Here is an 18,820-nt window from a genome sequence, read left to right on the forward strand (position 1 = left end):
TGTCATCTCTCTTGTTCGAATAGTCATCCCTTTTTCCTTATGTCCTAGTCCGTTTGTTTATTTATCTGTACCACCAAGATTAATAAACACTTTGCCCCTATATATTTCCTAGTACTGATTTCTGTGCATGTAGATGGGTAACTTGTTATTTATGAATTTGCATATAACAGTTCGATTGTTTTTTATGAATTGCTGTTTCCATTCAATGCAGTTGCATTCTGGCTGGAGTAGCCAGAGATAACTGTCGTGTGCCATAAGGTGTGCTTTATTTTAATTACCCCATGTTCTGCCAAACATATTAACACCATTATCTCTTTCAAAACCAGTATCACTAATGAAGCTGATAGTATCTTGTGTAAAGTACTTAAGGGGAGTCAGAATGGAAAAAACTTTTTATCACATTTTCAGATTTTTATCTCATTATAAAATTTACAATTTTTCGAATAATATGATATATATTTTATATAGAAGGCTGTGGATTGCTGTGTTATAAAGGTTAAATTATGTGTTTGTATTAGTAGCACTGTCAAAAACAGTATTGTATCATTTCATAGTATAAACACGTGTTGCATGTTGAAGTGCTAACAACTAACAGAGGCAGGCTGACATACAAAAATGGTTGATGAACTACAGCAGTATCATGGGATGTCCATTAGAAATAATATTGAGGATTTGTTGAAAATGAAGCAGGCAGTATGGGCTACCTTCTTCCACAAACTGTCAACTGATGAAAAACCGGTACACCACCTTTGCCCTCCTGGACCTGATTCATGGTGCAATTACCGCAATGCCCAGTACTCAAACATTTCATACAGCCATAAATATTCCATCCCAGCAGCAGTCATGGATATAATAAAACCTGGCAAATCCTGAATTACTGAAGAAGTGTGTGCATGATCAGACTCAAAATCCCAATGAATCGTTCAATAATCTTGTATGGACTTGCTGGCCAAAAAATATTTTTGTTGGAATGAAGACGCTAAAGTGGGTGGTCAGTGATGCTGTTATTGCTTTTAATGATGGCAGCATTGGTAGGGTGAAAGTTCTACAGCATATGGGAATTAATTCTGGAGCAAACTGCATCAGAGAACTTGAATGGATGGTCAAACTTCACATTGATAAAGCAGAGTATGCAGCACAGTTGGCCGCTAAGGAGTCCAGAAAGAAGAAAAGAAGAAAAAACTTGGAAAAAGATCTAGAGGATGATATACAGTATGGTGCAGGGTGCTTCTGAGTGACTAAAAATAAAAAATTAAGCATATATTGAGTTACAGATTTTTGAAACTTTAGAAGCCATTCCTGAAAATTTACATCTTCTGTTGCATTTTTCCCTAAATCTCAGAAAACACTCTGAGTAGAGTATTCAAATTTTCAGGGAGTAATACCATACATATTCTGAGTCTACTGAACTAAAAGAAGGACATGTATAATTAAAATAGGATAACATACAAAAAAAGTATACAAAATTTTAAATGTGTACTTAAAAAATTGTATTTCTGAAAGCAGTGGCTGAAAGGCAATTATTGTAGTTCAGTAGAATCAGAACATACTAAATTTAACATTGTTGGGATAGAACATTCCAACTCCCTTTAAATTCTGTTTTTCACAACTGTGCAATGCTTTAATCTCATATGGAATAAATCATTATAATAGGGGATATTTCCAGATAGACTGAAATGTGCCGCTGTCAGAAGCACTTACAAGAAAGGTAGTAAGACAGATATTAATAATTACTGATCAGTCTCACCACTTACCTTCTGCAAAAAGCTATTTGAAAATATTTTGTATCCAACAACTGTAAGATACCACTCTCAAAATAAGATACTGAGTCAGTGACAGTTTGGATTTCAAAAGGATCTCTTCATGGAACAGAGTGTTTTTCACCTCCTCAATAATTTTATACAAAATTTAAAGAACAAAATAATGCCACCTGGAATCTTCTGTTACTTGTCGAAAGTGCTGATTGAGAAGTTTGCAGAATTTCCTAGAGAAGCCCAGATATCAAAGTAACAGAGTTCTGGCCGGTAACTGGTTTTGATCAAATGTAACTATAAGGATACAGAATGTTGTGTTAAGAAATTCAGGGAATGTACACAATGAAATAGCATCTTCAGAATGGAGAATAATCACTACAGGTGCACCACAGTGATTGATATTGCATATATTCTTATTCCTGTTATTTGCAGAGTGTCTATAATTCAAATTCCAAATTTTAAATGCTGTAGGAAGAGAACCATTGTTCAGAATGACATCAAATTTGAACAGCATATTGTTGGCACAGGGGAAAATGTCATGGAACAAAAAAAATTAATGAAAATTGGACCAATAGATGGCATTCTAAGCATCAGCACATGCACACCAACAGAAGTGTGCCACACGGCTGTTTCTCAGTTTGTGTCCAAGATGCCCATCTCTCCATGAAGGATCTTGCACTGCTGGTAAAGTTCTTTTACAAGAATGGTAACTGTGTGCTAGTAGCCCTGCAGAAGTTCCAGGAATTCAAGTGTATGAAAAAAGGCATTGGTCTTATGTCTGCTAAGAGTCTGGAGAAAATGATTACAAAATTCAAAAAGACAGGTTCTTTTGTATTGCAGTGGGGCAGAAGGAGGAAAGCAGCTGATCCAACACATGTTGAAGATGTGGCCACAGCATTGCATGAGGAGTTGATGGTGGTGTACAAACATGCAATGCATGGGGAATTGCTTGATCATTGGATATGCCTGTGAGCATGGTGCATAAATTCCTACGAAACATCCTGTGTTGCTATCCACACAAAATTACCTATGTTTAGAAGTTGCTTCCTGGTGATTTGCCAGCTAGAAAATATTTGCTCCAGAATTTCTTGCTCACATAGAAGTGGACAATGAATGAATGGCTGTGGGACGTTATGTGAACATTTACATTTCCTAGGACACTTCGCTGCTAAGAATTGCATAATATTGGCAATAAAAAATTCATAAACACACCAGTCAGTACTACTTTATTCTGAAAAGGTGACTGTGTGGTGTGGGTAGACAGCATCATTTATCAAAGGGTAATACTTTTTTAAGTAGATGAGTCATGTGGGTCCTGTTATTTGTACCGTTACTGGTAACTGCTGTGAGAGTCGCACACTAGCATTGTACCACCCCTTCAACAGTATGGATGTGTGGGTAGGATCATTTTCATGCAACGTGGCACTTCTCTGACTACTGCACAACCAGTGAGGCAGCTGCTACAGAGGCATTTTGTAAATGCTAGAATTATCAGCCATAAGTTCTCTACAGCCTGGCAATCCAGATCACCTGATCTTTTTCCATATGACTTATCACTTTATGGTTATTGGAAAGACATTGTGTTCAGTGCTCCAATTACAACTGAAGGCACACATTGTGCAAGACATTCTGAACATTACTCCCAACGCTCACCAATCTGTTCTGAAACATGCTCTTTCTCAGTTTCAACTTGTGGCAGAGAACGGCTGACAGTATACTGAACACTTCTGGCACTAGTCTCATGACAATAAAAAACCATTGTCATTTTGGTTTTTGTATAGTTTTTGGTCCCAGAATCATTAAAAACTGATGTCATTTTGTTTTTTATGTGGTTGCTGGCTTCAGGACAATTTAAAACCAATTTTTCCCATGTGGTGCGGTATGATCTTGCCATGGTGAATGAGCTTACCTAACTAACAGTGCCACAACTGTTGACTGTCAAACTTTTGCAGTCATGCACCTTGAACAGTATGGATGATGTAATGTGAAAATCAAATGATAGCCATCTTATTACAGTTCATCTATTATTTGCAGCAGACCCCATTTACATTAAGATGCTTACTTTGCCATCTATGTATTGGTAAAATTTTCATTATTTTTCCCCATGATGTTTGACCTTGCATCAATAATATGCTGTTCAAATTTGATGTCATTCCTCTTTCTACAAGGTTTTGAAACTGGAACTTTAATTATGAGCACCCTGCATAAACTAACTTATGTCATATACCTAAAAAGCAAATATAGTTCTCTATGCCAATGATGCAAGTATTGTAATCATACCTAATGGCCATTGAATTGTCATTCATTCAGCACTTGAAGGAATGAAACTTTTTTTAATTAATCTGAAAATGAACTGTCACTTAATTTAAATTAATAAAACACTTCAGTATTGCACAAGTTCTGAACACACCATTACAACTAATGTGTGAGCATAATCAATAAATGAAACACAGTATTATAAATTCTTAGTTGTTAGTGTTTATACAGATAAGAAGCTGAAATGGAAGTCATATGTTACAAATATTCTTTTACATCTAAGCTCTGCACCTTTTTTGTTATGTATAATGTAGGATTTTGGAGACAAAAAAATGTCAAGAAGTTGACTTACTTTTTTTACTTTCATTCGCCAATTTTTATAGAATCATTTTCTGGAGTAACTCTTCAAGGAAGAAAGTGTTTCTTGCACAGAAGTATATAACAAATATAACACATGATGGCTCTAGAATCTCTTTCAAATAGCTTTTCAGACTATTAGGGCATACTGACAATACGTCATAGTATGTTTACTACCTTATGAAGTTTGTTGTCAACAATCAATCATGGTTTGAAAACAACAGTAACATTTATGAATATAATAGTAGAAGCAGAAATTATTTATATTATCCATCACTCAGCCTCAGTGTGGCACAGTAAGGGCTGAGGTATTAGACCACTAAAATATTTTGCCACCACCCAGTTACATAAGCAATTCAATGCATAATAAAGTTAACTTCAAACAAAATTTAAATCCTATCTGTTTGACGACTCCTTGTGCTCCACAGAAGAATTTCAAATTTGTAGTAGTTGTGTGGTAGAAGTGGTGGTGGTGGTGGTGGTGGTGGTGGTGGTGGTGGTGGTGGTGTGTGTGTGTGTGTGTGTGTGTGTGTGTGTGTGTTTGCATTTGAGAGAGAGAGAGAGACAGAATCACTGCTGAATTTAAAAAATAATAATAATAATAAAATCATAAAACAAAGTTCTTAAGAACTCATATGAATGATCAGCATGTTATTTATATATCCTGCTGTAAAAATGCACTATGATTGTGAAACTGACTTGGTCCACATCATAGTGAGAGGTAGTAGTTATGACCCACAGAATAAGCAAATAACTAACATTCACACAAACCACATGTCTTTATAGCACTGCCATTTGTATTTATGTGTGATTAATTATATGGACATCAGGTGACTGCAGAAGAAGCAACAACCTGTGTGACTGAATTACTATGATGTGCTGCTGCCAGGTGAGTACTGGGAGCTCATAAGCCCAAGTGCAAAGATTGAGTGTGGGGCTGATCCTATAGGCCTCTGTCACCAACCTAATCTTTGCATGTCAGGCAGCACTAATGATAGAGTAGCAGGTGACTTTTAAAATTTTCCTGACAGATTCAATGTTCAAACAAATTCCAGGCTTGCAGTCAGTTGCTGATAAATTCATCATATGATATTTTGACTGGGCACCTGCCAGTCATCTACAGCTGACTCATCACAGACTGACAAAGACTTGCTTCATTCTAAAATATATAGCATGCTGTAAGTATTCCACACATGCATCAAAAACATGTTGACAGACGATCCACACTTACTGATGGCAGTGCTCTTGCTGGTAGAATCATGGAACTCAGCTGTCCTCTGCATTACTGGTTGCTGCACCCACTTGCACACTCTGTCATATTTGATTCAAACAAATCGTGGAGGTGATGGGGCTGCATCCACTGTCTAACTAGTAACCACTATCATGACTGATCAGCTTTTACAACATGCAAATTTTGATGGATTCTTTAATAATTGAGTCTAAATAATAATGGTCAAAGATTTATCATACTCTTTTGAATGTCCAGTGGAAACACAATGTTCAGAAACAGCAGATTTGCTTGGTTGCAAAAGGCAAGTCCAGCATTGATGCTCAGTGCCACGTTCTTTCACAGTGTTTCTGGGATGTCCTATATAAACCATATGACACTGATAAGGTATTTGGTAAATTTCAGTCTTCTGCAATAACAAGTTGTTCTTTACTGATCCCAAAAGGTCTGAAATCTTATATATTGGATGGAAAATCACTTTACCTGAAATTTACAGAGGATTTTTGCTACTTTAAATTAAATGTTGCCCACAAAGGGAAGAACAGCTGAAGGCTTTTCTAGCATATTCTCCTCTTTATCCACTATCTGATTCTTGGTTTTAACTGACAGTACCCTGTTTATCTGCTGGGTGGAATATCCATTTTTAACTCTGTCTTTGACTGGAGAAGCTCTTTATGCAAATTATCTACATCTGAGAGACTGTGAGTTCTGTGTATGAGTGTTTTAAGCATTATTATATTTTCTGATGGGTGATGACAACTTGATGCTTGCAAATACAAATCAGTATGAGTGAGCTTATCATAAACTGAATGCCCCAGAGAGCAATCATTCTTTCATCTAACCAAGACATCCAAGAAAGGCAGGCAATTGTCTCTCTGTATTTCCATAACGAACCAAATGTTGTTATGAAAGGAGCTGAGGTGGTGAAGAAACTCCATTAATTTATCTTCTCCATGAGGCCACACTATGAAAATACCATCCAGATGCCAGCAAAATATAGTTGGCTTAAGGGCAACTGATTCAAGCACTCTCTTCTCAAAATTCTCCATAAAAAGATTGTCCACCAAGAGAAACAGAGGACAGCCTATGGCAATGTCATCAGTCTGTTCAAAACATTCCTGGTTGGACTTAAAATAGATTGAGGATAGCACATGCTGAAACAAAACAGTAATGTCCACTTGACACCTTTTGCCAGTTAGTGCCAAAGGACATGTGAGAGGTAATGCAACTGTTTTGTTACCCCATAGTATCTACTATGATAAGATCATCATACATGATGGTCTGCTAAATGACTCTACTTATAGGAGGACTACTGAAAACTTCCTCATTACCTCTAAAGATCATCAAGAGGTCAAGACAACATGGTTTTCCTCCAAAACTATATGGCCTTCAAAACATACATAAGGAAAGTATCCTATTACATTCAACAGTGAGCAACAATGGAGCTCCTACATAATATTTAGCCAAACATCTCACTTTTTTGCTGAGACTATTGGTGGGCACATGCTTAAAACACATCTGTAACTCAGCAAACTTTATCAATAGACTGGGGGCTCTCCATCTAAGCAGTTCTGATCATTAGCTTTTTACAAAAGTCCCTCTCACAAATTCTTTGATACTAATTGGCAAAAACTTTCAAGGGGACATCACTGCCTTGCTTTGGGATGCTTTATCCTCAACCAATTTTAAGTTCAACCAAGAATATTTTGGACAGACTGGTGGCATCACTATGTGTGATGAAGCAAGCTGGGATATTTTTTTTTTACTTCCCCTCTTGTTTTGCCATCTGCCTAGTTAAATTCGTTTTTTTTCCAATTTTAACTAATTACCATTAACATACATGAGTGTAATCTGTATTTTCATAAAAGAGAAAGGTTGGCCATCAGTTTTAAATAATATAACACCAGATCTAATTTTATGCTTAGTTTTATGTATGTAATTGATTTTCTAATTTATTCTGACTATGCCTAGTTAGTATCTTTTGTTATAGGGTGAAATTAGTGATTGTTTCGTAACTTAAATTCTACTGTTGATGTATAAACAAATATGAATTCTGTACTAATGATAAACATTTGGAGGAACAACTAATAGTATTCTTGAAGGATCTGTTTGGATCTAATTGAAAACATGTTAGCATAATTAATTAATTCCAAAGTAATTAACAGTTTTGTCAAAGGTATTGTTTGTATAAGGATATCTTTTAATTTTATCATTTAAATAAATAATTCAGCCTAAACCTGGTAGTAGAAGAGACTGTTAAAAGGAATGAATTTTTGTATTCAGTTAATTTAATGAATTAATTTTTAATTGTAATTTCTGTAAATTTAACTTTGAACAATGTGTAGTTTTGGCACCTATTATTGTGAGGATATATAAGGGCCCAGTTTTTGGTCCTGAGACAGTCAGTGCACAGCCAAGTTTCAGATGAGAAACCTTTATTGGTTAGATCAACAACAATGCATCTGTGAAATAAGTGTTACACAATTAGGCCATGTGTTAAAACAATGACAGTGTCTGCTCCATATGTACCTTTCTATTATTCAAGAACTGTGAACTTTGTGGTTAGGTTTTTACTGCTCGTAGATATTCAACAGTAAACTAATGTAGCAGCATGTGGATGTTTGCCTGTAACCTATTAATAAGGCTTATCGAAAGTTAAACAATAGTGTATTGGCTATATAACTGTGTAAGTGGGAGGTTGTGAAAAGTGAAAGTAAATGACTGAGAAACACAAATGTGTACCTGTTGGCTATGTCATTTGCAGTAGACAGTACTGCACTTCCATCCCTCATTTTTTCAGCCAGTGCGTCAACACTGACGACAACAAATGAAGAAATAAAGCAAGGAACATCATCATACATGGGCAGCCTTCTGTCTCCCTTGGTGTGCAACCTTTTTTGGAGGATTTTGAGGAGAGAGTGCTTGAATCAGCTGCCCTTCAACCACCTGTCTTTAGGAAGCATGTGAACAATCCTTTCATAGTCTGATCTCATGGAGAAGATAAACTGGTGGAGTTTTTTCACCACCTCAGCTCCATTCATAACACCATCTATGGAAATACAGTAAGATGGTCAAAATATCATGTGATGAATTAAACAATGATCAGCTGCAAGCCCCAAATTTTTGTAAAGATACAGTAACACTAACCAGAGGAGCAAAAATAATGCAGTACATCTCAACTTTATCAATGTGATGCACCATTTTGTTTTTACTCGTCTAGCTGTGTGCCACGGTACTGTGATGAGGAGATTTCAAGACTACCAGGATTGCATTCATGTATCACAAACAAACAAAAATTTAATTATATAACTTTACTTTTTTTGAGATTTTAATGAGATTTTATGACAACCTCTCACAGTATTAGCTTTCTGTGTACTATAAAAATTCAAATTTAATATGAGTGTTAGTGTAATATGGAATTTACATCCTTACATCAAAGTATTCTGATAAATTATATGTGGTGACTATCAACCACAAGAAACATCATATCCAAATTTGACTTGTAGACTCATTGATCAAGGATCTATGATGTATCTGTCTTTGCATGGTTTCTCTCTCGAATGTTCACACTTTGTGTATTTGTGCTACAGTTATTTAATAAAAGTGTCCTTCAATGTACATTGTGTTGGTGATTGTTATCCTTTCACCATACAGCTACAGAAAGAAAATCACCACATATCTATTACTTTTATTACACAATGCAGAGTCAAAGAAACTGGTACACCTGAATAATATCATGCAGGGCCCCTGTGACCACACAGAAGTGCCACAACATGATGTGGCATGGACACTACTAATGTCTGAAGTAGTGCTGGAGGGAACTGACACCATGGATCCTGCAGGGCTGTCCATAAATCCATAAGAGTACGAGGGGATGGAGATCTCTTCTGAACATTACATTGCAAGGGATCCCAGATATGCTCAATAATGTTCATGTCTGGAGAGATTGGTGGCCAGCGGAAGTGTTTAACCTCAGAAGAGTATTCCTGAAGCCAGTCTGAAGCAATTCTGGATGTGTGGGGTGTCGCATTGTCCTCCTGGAATTTCCCAAGTCCATCGGAATGCACAGTGAACATCAATGAATGCAGGTGATCCAACAGGATGCTTATGAACTTGTCACCTGTCAGCATTGAATCTAGATGTATCAGTGGTCCCACATTACTCCAACTGCACACATCCCACACCATTACAGAGCCTCCACCTGCTGTCATGATGGGTCCATGAATTCATGAGTTGTCTCCATACCCATACATGTCCATCTGCTTGATACAGTTTGAAATGAGACTTGTCCAACCAGGCAACATGTTTCCAGTGTTGTCAGGACCAGTTGAGGACTAAAGCTTTGTGTTGTGCAGTCATGAAGGGTACACAAGAGGGCCTTCAGCTCCAAAAGCCCATATCAATGATGTTTCATTGAATGGTTCACACACTGACACTTGTTGACGGCTCAGCATTTAAATCTGCAGCAATTTGAAGAAGGGTTGCACTTCTGCCACGTTGAATGATTCTCTTCAGTCATCATTGGTCCCGTTCTTGCAGGATCTTTTTCTGGCTGCAGCGATGTCAGAGATTTGATGTTTTACCACATTCCTGATATTCCCAGTACACTTTTGAAATGGTCATACAGGAAAATCCCCACTTCATCGTTACATCAGAGATGCTGTGTCACACCGCTCATGTGTCAACTATACCGACTAGAGCACCACATTCAAACTCACTTAAATCTTGATAATCTGCCATTGTAGTAGCAGTAACCAGTCTAACAATAGCACCAGACACTTTTTGCCTCATATAGGCGTTGCCAACCACAGCACCATATTCTGTCTATTTACATATCTCTGTATTTGAGTACATATGCCTATACCAGTTTCTTTGGCCCTTCGGTGTATATGTTCTTTTTAAGTATGGCAAGATTTTCAATTTCCAGTGTGATGTCTTCTGACAACCTGTTAAACCATTTTGCAACAGAATCTGAAACACCATTCTGAGCCCCAGACAAGTATACTCTTCCATGAACCACAGTTGTGAATATGAATATGTCAGCTAGTTTACAAATTTACCAGATGTTTCTAGACAGCAGTTAGGATTATATGTGATGCACATCTTCAAACCTCAACTGACAAATGCTTAAGAAAATGAGTATATAACATTATAATTTCTTCAGTAATATGTTGAAATCCACATTATGCCAGAAAAAAATGAAACACTTTATAACTCACCATCCTCTGCAGTATTAAAAGGTACTTCTTTTGAGTTTCCAACACCTATCTTTGTTTCAGCAGCAACAGCAACATTGTATTCTGAATATGGATGAACTCCCACAAACTTTGTTTGTGTAACAGATTGAGGTTCTTTGATACTGGCAGAGCTGTTCTGTGGGCATGGACAGTCTGGCCCATTTCTTGGACCTTTGCAAGTGATTGTAACATGATAGTACAACAATATTCCTCGGCTACATGTTGGTGGCTCCCATTGTAGTGAAAGTGTACCATTACTTTCACTTACTGATAAACTTTTGGGTTCATCTGGAACTGTAAAACAAGTGTTTCATGGCAAAAAGCAGATACTATCAAAAAGACTGTCAAAGTAATTATTAAACTTTATAAAAATCTGGAGATGAATTTGCTAGTCAATACAGAGGTTATATGCAGAATACCAGAGGATTTTGACATTGCAAAGCCTAAAACAACACTTGCAGTATGTAATTTCCTTATCAAAAATTGCAAGTGCTATTTTTCTATAAATTCCTTGCTAAGAGTTTTTCTGCCATTAAAATTATATAGTTCTTTATTATATTCAACTTCATGGATGCTGCAGCAACATACCACCACATTTGTTTTACTTAGGAGTACACATTGATTCCACAGATGAAATCACAAGCCAATTTTAATAGATAACGTAATTCTTGTGCATACCTAAAAAGACCAACATTGTCTTCCTATTGCAATTTCTCACTTTCTAACATTCCCTTATATTCTTCAGTAATTTGGCCACAGACAACTAGCACTAACAGTTTGTATTTGTAACAATGATTTCCAACAGATAGCCAGTCACATAGATTCAGAGTATTGTTTAATTGAATCACACAAAATATCTCCATTAGAACACTGAGAATAAGGTTATACAAAGATATAAATATGGTAATCAAATATCCTAAGTGAAATATGATTAATAAAAGCCATGAAAGCAACAAATCACCAAATATTGGAAGCACTGAATCATTGACAGGCACATAATCAAGAGTGAGGCTATTGTTATCTTTCACAAGACTCCTTCTCCAGAGCTATAGTGCATATATATGCCTCCACTGCTGCAATGTCCCAGCTGACTACATTGGCTGTTACTGCAGACCCCAGTCTGAACCTTTGCAAGCCTCTGCCTCATAGCAACTTACATCCTTGCTCCATGACTCTAACTCCACTCAACTTGTGCTCATACTTATCTCTCCAAAGTCTCTACCTCCCTCTGTTCTAATGCATCACTCAATCCACTATTCCACGTTACTGTGCACTGTGCACCACACTCTGTACCCAGAACAAGCTCACAAGTACTCCATTCCTATCACATGCATCTTCTGCTTGTCCCTTCCAGCCATAAGCCACCCTTCTCCAACCCTGCTCCTCCTTCAAACCTCCTTTCTCCCCTTGTACACACCACCTGCACAACACTACACCCCAACTGAGCTACAACATCACCACAATGAAGTTAGCCAGGCAAGGTAGCTGTGAATGTAGCTGTGAATGTAGCTGTGAATGTAGCTGTGAATATGTGGTGTGTGTGTGTGTGTGTGTGTGTGTGTGTGTGTGTGTGTGTGTGTGTGTGTGTGTGTGTGTGTGTGTGTGTGTGTCTGTCTGTCTGTACTCTGTTACTCCGTACCTCTGAAGTTTCAGCATGAAGCTTGCAACATTCCCATCGCGTTTGTGTGTCTGTCGATGTGTTAACACAAGTTCAAGTATATGACGAGTGTTGTTACCTTTGTTCTTCTATTAAATTTATCATTAGTATTGTTGAAAACAGTCTGATTTATACACTCGCATCCATCACCCCCTCCCCCTTCCTGCCCCTCACCGAATCTATCCAATACTGTTCAGTTACACAGTGTTTACCAAAAACTTTATCTAAAGAGCACCTCACAGTTAATACGGTGCAGTGACAAATTACATACACTGACCAAAAAAATCACCTCAAAAAATAATTAATGTAGAGTAATGAAACCAACAAAAGGATAACATTATACGAGTTTGATCACAGAATGTCAAAAGCTTGAATGTGGTAAGCTTGAATGGGTTAGGGAAGCTAGAAAACCTGGAAGGGGAAATGCAAAGGCTCATTCTAGATATAGTATGAGTCAGTAAGGTGAAACAGAATGGAGTCAATGATTTCTGGTCAGATGAGTATAGGGTAATATCAGCAGCAGCAGAAAATAATATAAGGGGAGTAGGATTCGTTATGAATAGGAAGGTAGGCAGAGAGTGTGTTACTGTGAACAGTTCAGTGATGGGGTTGTTCTTATCAGAATCAACAGCAAACCATCACTGACAATGATAGTTTGGGTATACCTGCCAGTGTCACAAGCCTGAGATGAGGAAACAAAGGAAGTATATGAGCATATTGAATGGGTAATGCAGTATTCAAAGGGAGATGAAAATCTAATAGTCAAGGGAGACTGGAATGCAGTTGTGGGGGAACAAGCAGAAGAAATGGTTACAGGAGAATATGGGTTTGGGACAAGGAATGAAAGAGGGGAAAGACTAATTGAGTTCTGTAATAAATTTCAGCTAGTAATAGAGAATACTCTGTCCAAGAAACACAAGAGGAGGAGGTATACTTGGAAAATGCCAGGTAATATGGGAAGATTTCAGTTAGATTACATTATGGTCAGACAGAGATTCTGAATTGTAAGACATACCCAGGAGCAGATATAGACTCAGATCACACTTTAGTAGTGATGAAGAGTATGCTGAAGTTTAAGAGATTAGTCAGGAAGAACCAATTCACAAAGAAGTGGGATATGTAAGTACTAAGTAATGATTAGATATGCTTAAGGTTCTCTGGGGTTATAGATACAGCAATAAGGAATAGCTCAGTAGGCAGTATAGTTGAAAAGGGATGGATAGCTCTAAAAAGGTCAATCACAGAAGATGGAAAGAAAAACATAGGTACAAAGAAGATAACTGTGAAGAAACCATGGGTAGCAGAAGAAATACTCCAGTTGATCAATGAAAGAAGGAAGAACAAAAATGTTAAGGGAAATTCAGGAACACAGAAATACAAGTTGCTGAGGAATGAAATAAGTAGAAAGTGCAGCAAAGCTAATACAAAATTGAAATGATAATTAAATGGACACCCTAGCTGCAAACAGGCATTGATGTACTTCATTGGGGACATGTTGAAAAATTGTGCCCCGACCGGGACTCGAACCCGGGATCTCCTACTTACATGGCAGACGCTCTAACCATCTGAGCCACCGCGGGCACAGAGGATAGTGCATCTGCAGGGACTTATCCCTTGCACGCTCCCCGTGAGGTCCACATTCCCAACATGTCCACACCACTACATTCGTAGTGCGCCTAATAGATGTTTGCCCATCATACTCATTACTCGTGGCAGATTAATCTACCAAGTCCCGTACGAGTTTGGGCATAGCGTGTGCGTTCGCACAAGAAGGTCAATGGCCGGGAAGCCATATTTTAACTATCTATATGACGGTAGTATCTGTTCCCGAAAGAACAGTTACCGTTGATGACCATGCAGCTTTGCTAGAAATGAAATGATAATTAAATGGACACCCTAGCTGCAAACAGGCGTTGATGTACTTTATTGGGGTTCGAGTCCCGGTGGGGCACACATTTTCAACATGTCCCCAATGAAGTACATCAATGCCTGTTTGCAGCTAGGGTGTCCATTTAATTATCATTTCATTTCTAACAAAGCTGCATGGTCATCAACGGTAACTATTCTTTCGGGAACAGATACTACCGTCATATATATAGTTAAAATATGGCTTCCTAGCCATTGACCTTCTTGTGCGAACGCACACGCTATGCCCGAACTCGTACGGGACTTGGTAGATTAATCTGCCACGAGTAATGAGTATGATGGCAAACATCTATTAGGCGCACTACGAATGTAGTGGTGTGGACATGTTGGGAATGTGGACCTCACGGGGAGCGTGGAAGGGATAAGTCCCTGCAGACGCACTATCCTCTGTGCCTGCGGTGGCTCAGATGGTTAGAGCGTCTGCCATGTAAGTAGGAGATCCTGGGTTCGAGTCCCGGTCGGGGCACACATTTTCAACATGTCCCCAATGAAGTACATCAACGCCTGTTTGCAGCTAGGGTGTCCATTTAATTATCATTTCATTTCTAGCAAAGCTGCATGGTCATCAACGGTAACTGTTCTTTCGGGAACAGATACTACCGTCATATATATAATACAAAATTGCTGCAGGAAAAATGTGAAGAAATCAAAAAGGAAATTATTGTCAGAAGGACTGACTCAGCATGTAGATAAGTCAAAACAATATTTGGTGAAATTAAAAGCAAGGGTGGTAACATTAAGAGTGCAGCTGGAATTCCACTGTTAAATGCAGAGGAGAGATCTGATAGGTGGAAAGAGTACATTGAAGGCCTCTATGAGGGGGAAGATACGTCTGATGTGATAGAAGACGAAACAGGATTTGAGTTAGAAGGGATAGGGGATCCAGTATTAGAATCAGAATTTAAGAGAGCTTTGGAAGACTTCAGATCAAATAAGGCAGAAGAGCTAGATAACATTCCATCAGAATTTCCAAAATCATTGGCAACAAAATGACTATTCAAGTTGGTATGTAGAATGTATGAGTCTGGAGACATACAACCTGACTTTTGGAAAAATATCATCCACACAATTCTGAAGACTGCAAGAACTGACAAGTGCTTAACAGCTCATGCATACAAGTTGCTGACAAGAATAATATACAGAAGAAGGAAAAAGAAAATTGAGGATGTGTTAGATGATGATCAGTTTTTCTTGGTTTTAGGAAAGGTAAAGACACCAGAGAGGCAATTCTGACATTATGGTTGATAGTGGAGGCTACACTAAAGAAAAATCAACACACATTCATAGGATTTATTAACCTTGAAAAAGTGTTCAACTGAGTAAAATAGTGCAAGATGTCCAAAATTCTGAGGAAAATAGTAATCTATAGGGAGAGAAGGGTAAATACAACATGTACAAGAGCCAAGTAAGAATATTAAGAGTGTATGACCAAGAATGAAGTGCTCAGAGTAAAAAGGGTGTAAGACAGGGATGTAGTCTTTTACCCCTACTTTTCAATCTGTACATCAAAGAAGCAATGATGGAAATAAAAGAATGGTTCAGTAGTGGGATTAAAGTTCAAGGTTGAAGGATATCAATGATATGATTTGCAGTCTAATGAAGAAAGAATATGGACTGAAAGTAAATCAAAGAAAGACGAAAGTAATGAGATGTAGCAGAAATGAGAACAGCAAGAAACTTAACATCAGGATTGATGATCACAAAGTAGATGAAGTTAAGGAATTCTGCCACCAAGACAGCAAAATAACCTACAACAGATGGAGCAAGGAGGACATCAAAAGCACACTAGAACTGGCAAAAAGGGCATTCCTGATCCAGAGAAGTCTACTAGTATCAAGCATAGGCCTTAATTTGAGAAAGAAAATTCTGAGGATGTACGTTTGGAGTACAGAATTGTATGGTAGTGAAACATGGACTGTGGGGAATCCAGAACAGAAGGGAATGAAAGCATTTGAGATGTGGTGCTACAGATGAATGTTGAAAATTTGGTGGACTGGTAGGGTAAGGAATGAGGAAGTTCTGCTCGGAATTGGTGAGAAAGGAATATGTGGAAAACACTGACAAGGAGAAGGGACAGGATGACAGGATATCTGTTGAGACATAAGGGAATGACTTTCATGGTATTACAGGGAGCTGTAGAGGGTGAAAACTGTAGAGGAAGGCAGAGATTGGAATACATCCAGCAAATAATTGAGGACATAGGCTCCAAGTGCCACTCAGAGATGAAGAATTTGTCACAGGAGGGAAATTAATGGTGGGCCACATCAGACCAGTCAGAATACATTTGTCTAGGTAACACATTTAAGGGATCAACATCATAAGACCAAACGTTAATGTAAGCACAAAATAAGTGACTCCAAATATGAACTGGTGGTACATTAATAACAGGTATAACCAACAGAATGTTGGAATGCAAGCATACAAATACGTATACATTGTGTTGTACAGGAGCCAGATGTCAGTTTGTGGGATGGGATCCCATGCCTGTTGCACTTGGCTGGGCAATACAGGGACAGTTAATGCTGTTTGGGATGAAGCTGGAGTTGTCTGCTGATGGTGTCTTACATGTGTCCTCCATTGGAGAAAGATTTGGTTATTGAGCAGGCCAAGGCAACATGTGAGCACTCTGTAGAACACATAGGGTTACAACTGCAGTATGTGGGCCAGGATATTACTGTTGGAAAACATCCCCTGGAAGGCTGCTAATGAATGGCACCACAACAGGGTGAATCACCAGATTGACATACAAATTGGAAGTCAGGGTGCATGGGATAACTACGAGAGTGCTCCTGCTGTCATACAAAATTCATCTGAGACTGTAACTCCAGGTGAAGGTTCAGTGTGTCTAGCACACAAATAGATAGGTTGCAGACTGTCAACTGGCCTCCTTCTAACCAACACATGGCCATTACTGGCACCAAGACAGAGCCAGCTTTCATCAGAAAACACAACAGACCTCTACCCTGCCCTCCAGTGAGCTCTTGTTTGATACCAATGAAGTCACAAATAGTGCTGGTTTGGGGTCAGTGGAAAGCACACTACAGGGCATCTCACTTGGAGCTTTCCTTGAAGTAACCAATTTGTAACAGTTCATTGTGTCACTGTGGTCTCAAGTGCTGCTCAGACTGCTGCTACAGATGCAGTAGGTTGAGATAGAGCCATATGTCAAACACAATGGTTTTCCCTTTTGGTAGTGCCATGTGGCTGTTGGGAGTCTGGCCTTCTTGTGATCAAACATTCTCATGACCACCACTGCCAGTAATCAGGTACAGAGGTTACATTCCTTCCATGTCTTTTGCAATATCACAGAAGGAAAATCCAGCTTCTCATAGTCCTATTATATGACCTAGTTCAAACTCAGTGAGGTGCTGATAATGGTGTCTTTGTCACCTTAAAGGCATTCTTGACTAACATCAACTCACCGCATCCAATCTCAAATGTGATCAATGCTCATGATCATAACAGTATTGCATTTAAAGCAAACCTGATTTGCATCCTCTTAGAGGAACTACTAGTGCCACTCTTATGTGACTGGTGCAAAATGTGAATAGACATCATCTTTCATATGTAGAAACATGCCTATGAACTTTTGTTTATGTTGCATGGCTCCTTCTCGATGTTGTGACCTTTTCTTTCTGTCAGTGTATATAACCTGTAATCTGAACCAGCTGTTACACTGTAAATATTTCATATCAACATTCAATTTCATTTTTCTATACTAAAAGAGCTCAATAAATTTTGAAGTATCACAAACTGTCTGATAGTTGTAGACTTTGTTTTATCAAACATTAGACGACATTAATAATATCTTCAAAACAGCAACATTAGAAAAATAGAACTGGAACCCAAATCCTGGGACATGTAAAATAAAAAAATTGTGAAACACAAACAAGAAATTTGTTTCATATTTAATAATTACAATATTTCATTATGAATTCCTTCAATTTCATATGTGTTGTTCACTAAATTTATGGAAATGGTAATTTTCTCAAGAATGATCGGTTATATGAGGATCATTCAAATGAAACATGGTCAGGGTGTGTACCTTTTCCTTACACGTAAGGTGGCACCACATAACTGCAGGTATGGTGGCACCATCTATTGTTAGAGAGACTGATGCATGCGCACTGTTTGATGTTGCATAGCGCCAGAGTGGTTTCACAATGAAGATAAGGTGGTCACACAAGTTAACGTCTACTACCGTACATTCAGGCAAGTAAGCAGGAATGACGAGGAGGGATTCGATTTTTGGCAGCAGAGGGAGTTGGAGGCCATCAAATGTATCAAGGGATGAAAGCTGTGTACAGTGAGTACAGTCTGAGTTGTTCAAGTGTTGTGGAATGGCACAAATGATTCCTTGAGGGGTGCGAGTCACTGAAAGATGATGTTCATTCTGGAAAGGCTC

General features: G+C 38.2%; 1 protein-coding gene and 1 non-coding gene across 6 annotated transcripts in view; both read right to left on the reverse strand.

The window, feature by feature from the left end:
• LOC126198697 (phosphatidylinositol phosphatase PTPRQ-like) overlaps positions 1–18,820 on the reverse strand; it is a 485,978-nt gene that overhangs the window by 274,658 nt on the left and 192,500 nt on the right. For 4 of the 5 annotated variants that reach the window (XM_049935195.1, XM_049935196.1, XM_049935193.1 and 1 more), the window contains one exon: positions 10,815–11,126. The exons of the other annotated variant lie outside the window; for it this stretch is intronic. In XM_049935195.1, the coding sequence (XP_049791152.1) occupies positions 10,815–11,126 (312 nt within the window). The remainder of the gene's footprint in view (positions 1–10,814; positions 11,127–18,820) is intronic. 5 annotated transcript variants of the gene reach the window in all.
• Trnat-ugu (transfer RNA threonine (anticodon UGU)) lies at positions 13,996–14,070 on the reverse strand. Its single transcript has one exon. It is a non-coding gene; the product is annotated as a tRNA-Thr (tRNA).

Source organism: Schistocerca nitens, chromosome 8 (assembly GCF_023898315.1).
Source record: "Schistocerca nitens isolate TAMUIC-IGC-003100 chromosome 8, iqSchNite1.1, whole genome shotgun sequence".
Classification (NCBI taxonomy): domain Eukaryota; kingdom Metazoa; phylum Arthropoda; class Insecta; order Orthoptera; family Acrididae; genus Schistocerca; species Schistocerca nitens.